Source organism: Anticarsia gemmatalis, chromosome 2, assembly GCF_050436995.1.
Source record: "Anticarsia gemmatalis isolate Benzon Research Colony breed Stoneville strain chromosome 2, ilAntGemm2 primary, whole genome shotgun sequence".
Lineage (NCBI taxonomy): Eukaryota > Metazoa > Arthropoda > Insecta > Lepidoptera > Erebidae > Anticarsia > Anticarsia gemmatalis.
Window position 1 is genome coordinate 8,737,166 of NC_134746.1, and position 13,534 is coordinate 8,750,699.

The window sequence follows — 13,534 nt, forward strand, 5'->3', positions numbered from 1 at the left end:
GCAATAATATCAGTAATTTCTCGTCGACACCTGTAATATTAATCGAATGTGGTAGCAGAATAGTTCGATCCTAATAATAACAATTAGTTTCCGCTCGATAATATCAATTTCTAACGAACACCTGGCTTTATAATTGTTATGTGCATGTGACAGGTTTTATACCCCGTGGGCACAGGTGGTTTGTTTTGTTGGGAAAATTGTAATTCCTTTGTTCTTTTACATTGTAGGGTGGATTCTATAAAAAGCGAACTAAATAAATAGATGCTGTTTAAAATAAAACATTGAACGCAACTTGAAGGGACATTCATCTCTTATTCACATCGAATTAATTATAGTTTCGACGCTTGATTCCCAAGTTACGTCTTGTGTTGTGCAATAGATTAGGCTTAAGATGCATTTTTCTTTCTATTCAAAAATATTTAACTCTCGCGACTTGTACCTACACATAATATTATTATAATGCAACGGGTCTTACTGTGGTCTCGGATTGATGCAATTCGATCGAAACGTCGGATTAACAAAAATCCTTTAATTTTCAATCGCGTTTATTACCTGTAACATTACAATATTAAAAAAGATAACTACGTTTTTCTTCGCGTTTACTAAATTACAAATGAATTTTCAGAACGAAATGTTGAACCTGAAGCAAAACAACGAACGACTTCAACGGCTAGTGACGTCACGATCGTTGGCTGGTAGTCAGAGCTCATTGGGTACTGGAGGGTCAGCGGTTGAAGACCCGAGGAGGTTCAGTCTCGCTGACCAAGCTACGATGCATCAGGTAAATTTACTTTTATTATGCGTCATGAATTCAGAAACTCTTTGTAAGGCTTACAACACGCATATTCGGTTCGACACGTTCGATTCGGCAATATTAACCGAACAACAAAATCTACTCGACTTACTTGTTCGTTTTATGCCGTTCGGCTTCATCTACACATATTTGGTTTTGCTATCCGGCTAGGCCGATTAAGGTTAAACCAAATATGTGTGTTGCAAGCCTAACAGTACTGATTACTATTACTGATTTCATTTTTAAGACTTCTGTTTATTAAGGCTCACAATTTACATATTAGCCGTTACAGTTCCACTATTTTTATTATTGCCTAGGTGATTAGCTACTTACTATATCTGTCGATAAAATGATAGGTCGTATTTATTTACTTTAGTTTACGCTGGGTAATCAATGACTCATAAGAATCAAAGAATGTTTTTGTAAGCGTGATATCTATCCGCCCACGTTTCTTTTAACATAGCATTTTTATCTAATCTAGGCCCAGTTACCAAATTATGTTTATTTACCCTAATAACAGAGATTTCATGTAATCAGGCGACTGCACACAGTAATGAGTGAGTGAATGAGAACACGCATTTTACCTTAAAATGCCTAACGTTTCGGCGCAGGTTGCACTCGCCGTGGTCCCAGGCTGACTGTGTCTAGCCTAGTATTTTAAATGACAAATTTAAACAAGTGCCGTTAGGTTCAAAACACGACAATTGCTAAACGATTTTCTGTATGCATGCAGAATAATAAATAGCTGAAAACTTTTACTTTTTAAATCATTCGAATGAAACGTTTCATACTTACATATTATTACACTTCATCGAGTAAAACTCTTTACAAAAGTTGCCTTTAAATTGTCGGTTCTATGTTCACTCATTGAGTTTTCGTGTCCGAGTAGCTTAGTAACAAGTTAATTCTATTTCAGGCGACAATAGACATGCACTCACAGCCTTTAGACTTAGACTTCAACTGCATGACGTCGACCCCTACCATGGACTTTGCCAAAAAAGGCTCGCCTAAATCCAGCATGGAGCCCATATACGGCAATAAGGCCGCCTGCGAGCTTAATGAAAACAGCGAGACGCTATTAGGGGCACTCAATGGTAGCAGTGATTTATTCGCGAACGGACTGAATGCGACCGAACGACTGAGTGGCGACTACGACATAAACACGGTCCTGCCGCCGCCGAAGAGTCGAGAACTCGCGATAGGGGAAAGTTACTCAGATATCGGTAAGATTATTTTACTACTGACCTGTCACTTAATTGTTTCATGATGTGTGTTAATTTGAACATTAAATGATGCATTGTTTGTCTCACAGGTGTTGCGGACAGTCAAGGAGACACGACAGATGGCAAAAAGATAGCAATAGCTGTATACTTAGGACAGCCGGAGACATTCCAAAGATATTTCGAAGAAGTTCAGGACACGCTCACAGAATCAGAGTGCAGATTCTACGCTAAACAATCTGCGAGCGCGTACAACAATCACTTCGAGAAACAATCGAGTTTCGACTCGCCTCGGATGTCGCAGAACCGCAGCCCCGAAACTGAGACGCAAGACTACTCACAAATAAATAAGTCTAACACGAATAGCCTTAAAAGCAATAAATCTACGCACAGTAATTCGTATAAGAATGTTTATAATAGTGATTCGACAATAAACTGTAATGAATTCACCATAGCGTACACTTATATTTCTGGCAAGACGACTTGGCAGAACTTAGATTATATAGTTAGGAAGACGTTTAAAGATTATTTGTCTAGAATAGACTTGGGAACAAATCTCGGTCTGAACACGGACTCGATAACATCTTATCACCTGGGAGAAGCGACGCGAGGACCTGAGATCGGGTTCCCGGAGTTACTGCCGTGTGGTTATATCATTGGCACTGTCAATACGCTGTATATCTGCTTAGAAGGAGTTGGAAGCTTGGCGTTCGATAGTCTTATACCAAAAAATATTGTATATAGGTAAGTACGAATAGCATAATTTCAAAATAATCATTTCTATAAGTATGTATCTGTGTTGTATTTATGAATTTATTTTTCTTCATAGATATGTTTCACTGCTATCGGAACACCGGCGAATAATCCTGTGCGGTCCGAGCGGCACGGGCAAGTCTTACTTGGCGGCCAAACTGGCGGAGTTCTATGTACAGAAGACACAACGTAGAGGCAATCCTGCTGAAGCCGTTGCTACTTTCAAGTATGTATACATTTTTTTTACTAACATTAACTTAACTATTGTTTATTTACACATATTAATGTTAACTGATAGTTAGTGTTGTGCAATAATAACATCCTTACCAAAGTAAAGTTAAGTAAGTTATTTTGTAATTTAAATTCATAGCTATAATAATGGCAACTTGTATCTGAAAAATCAGACTAAATAAAACTACCCTCACTTTGCCGATCTAGCTGAGGGAAAACTAGTATCAAAATGAAAAAAAAACTGTCAACTATACATTATCACATTAATCTGTTAGTACTTTAGTATTATACTAAAGTCATGATACTCGTTTGTAGCGTGGACCGCAAGTCGTGCAACGAGTTGCGCGCGTACCTGGCGAACATCGCGGAGCAGTGCGGCGCGGCGGCGGCCGAGGAGGCGGCGCTGCCGTCCGTCGTGATCCTCGACAACCTGCAGCACGCCTCCGCGCTGGGCGACGCCTTCGCCGGCCTGCTGCCGCCCGACAACAGGAACATGCCCGTCATCATCGGTATGTTACATTACATTACACTATTTTATGAAGACACCCACAGGACTAAATTCTTACCTTAACTTGCTACGAAGACAGCTACCGTACTGAAATCTTACCTTAGCTACCAATGCCGGGATTTTAATCTACTCTCTATGAACACGAAGTTGAACCAGACCTATTTTTTTTAGCACGATCTTTGCGTATGCCAACTATGCGAACATAGCGTGATAGAGACGTATGAATGACAACGTTCGTTCTGTCACATGAATTCATTTCCTTAATCTGTAGTTTTTAGTTATTATTTCACTTCCTCGTAGGCCGCTAGCGGATATATTCAGACCCACAGAGTTATTTGGCGCGACTCTGTCGTCAGTGTTATAATTTTGCAATATAGTGAAAAAAAAAACAAGACTTAATTTGATACAATGAGATTACAGTCTTTCATAACTTTTTATATAAAAGAAATACGTATTTATCCGCCGATTATGGTGTAAGGAAATAACTAGTAGCTGATAAACATCCTTATTCGTCATTACATATTTAAAAATTATCCACAATAAAATAAAGAATACATAATATCAATATAAGTTCTTAGAAATGTAGATTGTAAACGATTTCCTCATAACTTTTCCTTTACTAGATTTTTAAATTAAAAACTAGTTTTTATTTTATTCATAGGTTTTACCGTATTGGCTGACATGTGTTAGCCAAGTTTGTCTAATGCTACGTTCACACGGTCTAATATGTAACTTTGTCAATAGTATATTAAAGTAACACAATGTGTACAAAACCCGTCATTGAATTTTAATGTTTGAATATAGCAAGTAAGCCATTGCGAAGCAGGCAACAATAAAAACTGATTCTGAAAAGGGCACAAATGAGTTTAATACACGAACTATGAAGGTAACTTGTGTGGAAGAATATGGATGTGTACAATAATGTTTTGTTTGTTTTAGGTACTATGTCCCAAGCGACGTGCAACACAACGAATCTGCAACTACATCATAACTTCAGGTGGCTTCTCACAGCCAATCACATGGAGCCTGTCAAAGGATTCTTAGCTAGGTAAATAATATTTTATTCTCTACAAAATTTGCAAAATGAGCTATATATGTATATACAGCCCGGTGCCTTTCTGAGCAGTTAGAGCTCAAAATCCTAATTTTATTGGAATTAAACTTGTTTTCTTGTTGAAAATCATGAAGAAGCGGAATTGATGTCATATTTATTGAAACCATTGAATCTAGTGATGAGATAATAATAATTTTAAAGCCCACTTCTTATATTTACTCTCATTAGGCATAACTAATCATTTATAAAAATTACCATAACTAATCATTTTTACCATAAAACTGTTAATTTTACTTACTTTATCGTCTTTTTCAGGTACCTTCGTCGCAAGTTATTTACCTTAGAACTCCGGCTAGGTAGACGCGAGCCCGCATTGGCCGCGGTACTAGAATGGCTGCCGGGCGTGTGGTCTACGCTCAATGCGTTCCTCGAAGCCCACTCCTCTAGTGACGTCACCGTCGGTCCAAGACTGTTCTTAGCTTGTCCAATGGATTTAGAAGCTAGTCAGGTCAGATCCCATCATGATAATTACTTATTTAATATGCTACAGATCTCCTTAAACCTAAATGTCCAGTAGTTAGATTACTGCTGTTCTAATATCGGCCTGGGCGATCAAGAAAGTAAAAAAATTAAATTATTTATTGAATTACGCTCTTTTCTCTGCTTCTCTTGAAAAATTATGATTACATCGTATTAACTGAAACTGCACCAAATACTTTTAACCCAAAATCAACAACACACAAAAACGCTATTTTGACTGAAGTATATAGAAATATATAAAATCCTAACTACAGATGTATTTGTAAATTAATATAAAATACCATATGTAAAGTTTGTTCAATACTGACTTTATCTCTTTCCCTCAGGCCTGGTTCGCAGACGTGTGGAACTACAGCATAGTGCCGTACGCATCGGAGGCAGTTCGCGAAGGCATTGCTCTGTACGGGCGCAGAAGGCACGCCGCCGTCGATCCGCTGCAACATATCAAGTCGTCTTACCCTTGGAGAGAACCTAATCATTCTCACGTATGTATTTTTAAAAGTTCTTAAGTCCTATGTTGTACCTAAAGTGAAATTAACTATTCATAATAATTTAAATATATCGTGCATACCAAGACTCAACTAAGTTGTGAGACTATAGGTGCCGATGTGGCTCAGTAATCGAAGCTGGAATCCTAAATGCACTTAACTGTTCGAAGGCTTCAAACTACAGTAATATCAACTGGCTTATTAAACGAGACAAGGTCCCACTTTAAATTTAGTTTCCGTTGATAAGGATTTACTTTTGCTGATAGTATTTACAAAATATCGTTGTATTTTACAGACGCTAAGAGCGATCACGGTGGAGGAGATTGGTATCGAAGAGGCAAATCAAGATCCCAATACTAACAACAATCAAGATCCTTTGGTAAGTTAACTATGAAAAATAATTCACTTATTTTTGAAAATTAGTTTTGGCGACTCTAACCATGCTCTTAGTTCCTTTGGCAAACGCTAGAGGCGCTGTTAAGAAAAATACGTATGATTCAGTTCGTGATCGCCAGTAGAATTTATAACGTAATGATTACATACCCTTTGGTAGCATTCAGCAATGTAACTGCAATTGTTTTTTAACTTTCTTTTTTCCTTGTTACAGTTGAACATGTTGATGAGGCTACAAGAAGCAGCCAACTACAGTGGAAACCAAAGCCAGGATTCAGACAATGCGAGCATGGATTCGAATCTCACTCACGACAGCTCAATGGGCAACGAGCTATAATAACGACACATCGTCCCGACAGTGTTGTGACATTTATTATTCACTAGTTTTTATACGAACTGTTGGCACTCAGTGATATTACATTTCGACGTCTCCGGTTGAAACTCGAATGCCAGCAGATATTCCATGAAAACTATAAATTTAACTGACGTTCCTTACATGTGGATTATATGATATATAAAGCCAAATATTTGCCATATGTACATTATTGATATTTATTATTTACTTACTCTTAAGTGTTACTTTAGTTGCGAATCTATATTATTTCTAGTTGATTTATTTTTTATTTTGATTGTCGCCAAATGTAACGGCGATATTATTATATTTAATTTCGAAAGGAGTTTGCTCTGCAGTATTTGTGGTCTAGCAAATATCAATTACAAGAGTATAGGCTCCTTTTCTCAATTCTTTTTTTGTTTGTTTGCAATTAATTTGTTAACAAAAACATGAAAAATCATTTCCACACCCCCTATGTGAATAAGAAATCAGTAACAGTGCCTGGAGCGATCATTTTCCATTTTTTACGACGTAATTTGAACGATGTAGAACTATTACTGTTTATATAAAGCATTGTGGCTTTTACTATTGTTATATTTTTTCAAAGTTAGGATATAAACCGCATTTGTATTACTGTGACATGTATGTAACATATGAAAGTGTAATTTTTATACAATTTTCATATAAAATCATGTACCTTATAAAATATTAAGTGTAAATATGTTTAATATATTTTCCTTTTGTATGCGATTACACTAACCGCTATCTATTATGCCATAAACAGCGTTACTTTTGTATAGAAATGCGTAACAACTGTGTTACAGTGTTCGGTATGGATTGACTCGTGTGCATAAAAGAAACGTGATATCTACAATCTATGCTTTACAGAAAATGTGAAATAAAAATTGATTATAAAAAAAACGATGCATTTTTATTTATTTCTTCATCATTCATAAAATATTATTTTTTCTTGTCAACTTTACTTTTCGCTCAGGCTTCAAAAATTTTTTATAGATTGCTCAAATTCGACAGGAAATTAACTGGTAAAGGGAGAAAAGCGAAATAATAAATCAAAATATCAGGCAATTTTTTATTGAAGTTTTACAGCATGTTTCATCAAACTTACGCCAGAAACAGACATGATTATGGAGCAATTTGGACGGAACCGGTTATATTTCATTTAGGACTAGAATCTTTATTGAGTACTAAAAGGAACAATCGCGTTTACATCATGAATCCAATATAAATAAGGCACAACCATTTTGACAAAATAATTTCTGTCACTGACATCCATTCTGTAGTGTTCACTGATTTTTAGTAGTTTTCCTCTCAAATAATGAAGATAGCATGACACTATGTTGTTAAGTCTACACTACTCTAATGGTGAAACAGTTCTAGTGACATTTTCTTATCAAATTTCCTACAATATTGCAAAATTTGTCATCATAAGTGGCAAGTGTAACACAGTACACACAAACACTTGAAAGTAAACATTGACTTGACATACCCATTTATCATTCAATACAGTAAATAGCAACTGGCATGATGGCAGTGGCAACTAGTATAACAAACTTGTGCTTTTTAATAAAGAGACTATACACTAGAATTTCCAAATATTACAAACATGACAGTCAAAAATAATCAAGAACTCTTCAACTGTTCATATACAATCAAAATGCACATGGTACTAAAAATAACACTCTCACAAAGATATCTTACAAGAATTTCAATGATGAATTATCACAATTCGAAATCACTAGAGATAATACATAATAATGAAACATTCTGAAAAATGTGCAAACAACATCAAACGTACAATAAAGATTTTGAAAATACAATGAAGCAAAATATGTTACAGTATCCTTCTCTATAAAAGAAAGTATTTTTAAATGCAATACCTTAGTCTACTCAAGATTTGTCAAAATTGTACACAGCTCTATTTCAAATTCAGCTTAACAATTTCAAACAGTATAGTAAGGAACATATTTTTTGTATTAAAGTATTATTGCTTCGAATCATATACCCTAGTGTTATGATAACGTAATTATCACTAAAAGTTACTTCAATCACTATGTATGTCAAGACTTAGATTAGACAATGATGGTACAGGAGACTCAGTGAAATCTCCGGAATCATCGCTGTATATCTTACTTGACTTAACATCTACTTTATCTTTTGAGCGATTGCCAGGTGACTGTTTTGACTTATTATTTGTATTACTCAAGGAACTTTTTTCACTTATCAGATCTGCGACATCGGACAATGATACAGAGCTCTGTGAACTCTGGGATATTTGATGAGGACTTTCCAATGATGAATTTTTGTTAGGGCTTTTCTCCAAATCATCTTGAATAGATTCTGCTGGCTTGAAGTGTCTTCCTGCACTATCTTTAAACTTGGACACTGGTGATGATGAGAAATCATCTCCATAACTGAAATCACCCGATTCTCCATCAGATTTGGCAGATTGTTGTGATGCTTTTTCACCATTTTCCACTTTACTGTCACTTTCTTTATTGAGTGATACTGGTGACAAACTGGCTAACGTACCAGACTTAGGTGATGTGATGTCATTCTGCATGTTTGATTGAATTTTAACACTACTAGAGCTCTTTGTATCTTCAATAATTGGCAGCCCTGCAGTGTTAAGCATCTTTTCATCTAATAAATTAAAGGGCTTCAATTCTATATACGAAGTAGAGTCACTACTGCTATTAGTAGTCAATTTTACTTCATTACTTAATACAGGTATATCCTTTTGAGGTCTTTCATGAGTAACTAGATTAATCTGACTTCTAGTATCACCATGGTCATTAGATTTTTGTGATATAAAGTTAGTTACATTATTACTTTCAGTTTGAAGTATGTGATCACCTGGAATATATTCAGAACTTGATTTGTCTCTGGCAGAATCACTAGATGTGTCTGTATCAGAGTTGTCCAACTGTAATCTTAAATGCAGCTTGTTTTTCTCATCCGATGAATTGTCAGAATTAGAATTGCTTGTTGTATTACTCTGGGAATCTTCATGAAGAATATAAGTACAATTTTGATCATCTCTGTAATTTTTATCTCCACAGTTATCGTGATTCTTCAAGTTTGAAGTGTTCGGGTCAAAAGACTTCTTGTGATGCAATTTCAACGAATTTTTAATAAGTGACATTAATATTGGTTCCCGCACTGAATCATTTCTAGGAATATTCAACTTGTCCGCCAGCGACTTCTTACCATCATAATTATACTCGTTGCCTTGGCGAGATTCCGACATGTACACGAATAAAGTGTTCTTCAAACAGCAAAATTCTAAAAACTCATGAACTATTGATAGGGCTAAAATACCTTCTGGCAGTTTAAGAATATTGTCTAAATTCACATTTTGTTTCAAATTTTCACAATCATCTTCAAAAGCTAAAAAAATATTGGCCCTTAGCAACGCGCGTATTTTGGCAAGAGATCCATTTCTTTCCAATGCTTCAATGACTAAATCACGAAGTTCTGTGTCTTCGGCTTGAGCCATTTTATGTATAATTTGTTATTTATTCTAAAGAATATTATGATACAACATAAATAAAACACTGAACACAGTAACCGCGTATTTTACAGTTTATTGTTTTGCTTTTACACGCAATTCTTTCCGAGTATTACGCATTGCCACCATTGATTTGTATAGTATATCTTACATTATAAGGACAGCAGGATAGCAAGATATACATAACATAAGTTCGAAAGAGACAAAACATGTGTGATGCTAAAAATACTTGATACATGAGAAATATCCCGGCTCTTTTGACAGATAGGTTGACATGCATGACGCCAAAATTGCTAACAGGTTATTCGTTCAGAAACAAATTTATGATTTATTGTTCTTTGAATTCATAATATAATAAATAAAATGAAAGTTTAAAAAAATATTCATTTACTAAGAGTAATTAAAAGAGTACCATTTATATAATGAGTTGAATTTAATATAAGAAGTAAAATAGATCGTTCAGTCGCCTATGATAGACACAGCTATAATATTTACGATAAATCTTTATTATGTATTAAAATTTATTGTGAAAATATTTATTAAATGATACTGTAGTTACAGGAAACTGATTCATTCAAATATTTATTGTAGATGATTAGTTTAAATAAGCAGATGTTTAAAAAAGTAAAGTTATTAAAAAAATAATAAAGCTATAAAGTAGTGAACAATATTTTCTGTATTATATTTGTGGGTTTTTATTTAATATCAGATTGGTCAAAAGCAGATTTATTAGCAATGTCTAGGTGAAAATTTAGGTAAACGATTGTCCCTAAGTTCATTTTAGTAGTAATTTTTTAAATCCAAAGTGATTTCAAAGTAAATCTACCCAAATATCTTGCTAAACATGCTAGCTCCCGCATTGCATGCCTATTTTTTCGTAAAGTATGATATTTCACTAATATATTTTGTATACCGTCGTAAAAAATACTGAATAAACAGGTGAGTTTAACCTAAACTAGAATATTATAACAGAGGAACATCTAGATACTCGCTGTTATATCTTTGCGAACGTGCTCGATTACAAGGGGTGAAGGCTTGCGCCGGGAAATGTAGGAAATTCAGTCAGTCGGGTCGAGTGAGCGTGGAAGGTCGGTACGGTGTCCGCCACGAAATTTAACGGCATAATGAAACTTTTAGCCCATTTTCTCATAATATTTTGAGTAAAATACTCTAAAAAACTTACAACAGTGATTTGAATTTTATGTTCGGGCACCGTGAGCTAAAATTCGCGCAATGACCGTATAATGTGTTAAAATACTAGTGGCGGGAAACCGTTTTGATATCTCGCTTGACGTGTTGTGTCCTATGTGTACGTAGAGCGAGAGGAGCCGTCTGCCCTAGAGGGCGGCCGACATGCTGGATTCGTCGTGAATCGATATTTTTGGAACGTTGTAGAGCAGAAACCATGAGGTTCGAGGCTCAATAAAGGTACGACAGGTGATAATATTAATAGTTTCCGTTCATCCGAGAAACCCAACCCATTTAACGAATGTTAGCTGCGTTATGGGAGCACGTTAGCAGGTCCCACGTTGGGCTCCACTTTCTCCAGCTGAAGTTACTCTGCATGTTTTTTGAAAACAAATAGTTTTAAAATTGTATTTTTGATTTGAATTAAAAATGTCGGTAGTATTTTATTATTTTTAATTCTATACTCCAATTACACACGAATGAAAAGTTTGACGTTGTTGACGCTACATGGTATTTTAATTAAATATTTTATTTAAAAATTCTAACATTCTAGTTATGCGGTGAGCTGTGATAAACTAGGTTTGTATTTTTTGCAGAGTTTATTATTCTTGCGTAACAACTACGTTAGTTGTTTGGATTCACGTGTACATTAGCATTTCAAAACAGTGTGTGAGTTAAGAACAACGTCTCTACACTAAAATATAACGAAATAATAACATTGTAAGTAGGCAGTGTAATAGTTTTTACTATCTACTATTTTAAGTATTAGTTTTAAATACTACGAAAGGATTCCAAAATTTTGTTTATGGGTCAGATCAACATTTTTAAACTTCATAAAAAAGTAAAAATTGTTTCGTTTTCTACAAAATAATTAATTTATTTAACACTTAAAAAAAAAAGCATTTTAAACAGTTGCTTAAAATTAAATTTTATTTTATTTGGATTTTTCTTGTATTAGCCTCAAATCCAATTTGTTAATAATTACATAAAAAAGGATTTCAATAAATGTTTGACTTATTGCAACTTGATAAGTTTATCAATTTTAGAAATAAAAGAATATTAATTTATAATAAACTATTCAATATTATAATATCAACTCAATGACGAATGAAGCAACTAAAAATATGGTCATATTCGATTTTTATTTATGAAAAAAAAGTAGATACTTTCTGTAAAATCAGCAAAGGCAACGGCATCTTCACTTTCGTTTCTTACATCGGACTTTTGGTAGAACAAGCGGCAAAATAATCTTAGGATTTCGTCTAAGTTTTACACGCTAGCCTGGGATGTCAACCAAAAATCCCGGGGAATAGCGAGTGTCGAATTTGGCCCCGTGCTCACACGGGCTCAGTGAGGATTAGGTGTGCACACCAGTCCCCCGTGGCAAATATCGAACTGACAAAACCAAACATACTTACGTTTGCGCATATTCATGTGTGTGGCGACCGTCTTAACGTCAACACAACAACTGATAAAGACTTGCTTACACTTCAGGTGAAAATTAGCGGTTTCTTGCTTTCACTTGTTTCTTGCTATATCTGTAAAAACGATAATAAGAAAAATACAAATAATATAGATAAATATCAATCAATTATGAAGGTTATTTTTGCTATAAGTCTTAAAGTAATATTGTTACGCGAACAAAATAGATTCAAAACGGGTTCGGAATTTTCGACCCGCTAGAAGGTGGTCATCGAAAATAAATAGTTTACCCTCAAGTTTTCTCGCATGCGCCACATAAATCGACCTAAAAATTATAACTATGAGAAAGGGTTACGACTCACCCGGTCCACATATTTTTACGGCAACATACTGTGATAACCAAACCGTGTTAATTACAGCAATATCCTCCCCTTAACGCGCCACCGCAGTAAATGGGCGAGGCCCTTCAAAAACATTTAGGGGCAGCTTTGATTGAAACTAATAGGTATGTATCATGTGTGTTAGAGAAACATTGTCTTATTTGACGTGTTGTTGTCTACGACAGAAGTAAACATAAGTAGTAGTTAGTAGGTTGTTGGATAGTCACTACAATTTTTATGTCTTACTAGGCTCGCTGACTTTTTTATTTTAAAAACTTAATTTGAAAATAATGTCTATTACAATCTATGAAAGGTGGTCTCTTCAAAATATAATATAGTACCGAAGCATATAATAATGTTCGTAGACTACACAGCATTTACGTCAATAATCTTCACGAAAAAATAAGCCGAAACTTCACCTAAATAAAGCCGCTAGTTTGTCCCTAATCACAGATAAAAGTTCGACAAGAAAAGAAGAACACGACTTGAAACGGCATTTTGTTGGCACAACGTAATCTTTGCTCTCGTTACATGTTGCGAGATCAGGTGTGCTCCACTTGTTTCTTACAAGGGTTTAATTCTGATTTATTTCAATTGTTTCTCTAAAATGTTTTCTCACGCTGGGATTTATGCGGCTTTTCAAATATTACACTTGTACACTGTACAGGGATTCGAATAAACAATTTTTATGCTGAAAGAAA

The 13,534-nt window shown here is 35.0% G+C and overlaps 3 protein-coding genes across 14 annotated transcripts in view; 2 read left to right on the forward strand and 1 right to left on the reverse strand.

Moving 5' to 3' along the window:
* The window catches only part of sick (sickie), a 198,124-nt gene extending 190,895 nt beyond the window's left edge, over positions 1 to 7,229 (forward strand). For all 11 annotated transcript variants that reach the window (XM_076130294.1, XM_076130314.1, XM_076130322.1 and 8 more), the window contains 10 exons: positions 626 to 781; positions 1,710 to 2,016; positions 2,106 to 2,757; positions 2,843 to 2,992; positions 3,313 to 3,506; positions 4,445 to 4,553; positions 4,875 to 5,067; positions 5,426 to 5,584; positions 5,883 to 5,966; positions 6,195 to 7,229. In XM_076130294.1, coding sequence (XP_075986409.1) covers positions 626 to 781; positions 1,710 to 2,016; positions 2,106 to 2,757; positions 2,843 to 2,992; positions 3,313 to 3,506; positions 4,445 to 4,553; positions 4,875 to 5,067; positions 5,426 to 5,584; positions 5,883 to 5,966; positions 6,195 to 6,317 — 2,127 coding nt within the window. In that variant the 3' untranslated portion in view covers positions 6,318 to 7,229. The remainder of the gene's footprint in view (positions 1 to 625; positions 782 to 1,709; positions 2,017 to 2,105; positions 2,758 to 2,842; positions 2,993 to 3,312; positions 3,507 to 4,444; positions 4,554 to 4,874; positions 5,068 to 5,425; positions 5,585 to 5,882; positions 5,967 to 6,194) is intronic.
* A 161-nt stretch (positions 7,230 to 7,390) lies between these two features.
* On the reverse strand, positions 7,391 to 9,993 carry LOC142983482 (uncharacterized). Its single transcript, XM_076130397.1, has one exon. It carries the CDS (start codon positions 9,829 to 9,831, stop codon positions 8,377 to 8,379), a length of 1,455 nt encoding a protein of 484 aa, XP_075986512.1. The 5' UTR covers positions 9,832 to 9,993; the 3' UTR covers positions 7,391 to 8,376.
* A 928-nt stretch (positions 9,994 to 10,921) lies between these two features.
* GABA-B-R1 (gamma-aminobutyric acid type B receptor subunit 1) overlaps positions 10,922 to 13,534 on the forward strand; it is a 144,365-nt gene continuing 141,752 nt past the window's right edge. For both annotated transcript variants that reach the window (XM_076130423.1, XM_076130432.1), the window contains exon 1: positions 10,922 to 11,271. The gene's annotated coding sequence lies outside the window, so the exon portion shown is untranslated. The remainder of the gene's footprint in view (positions 11,272 to 13,534) is intronic.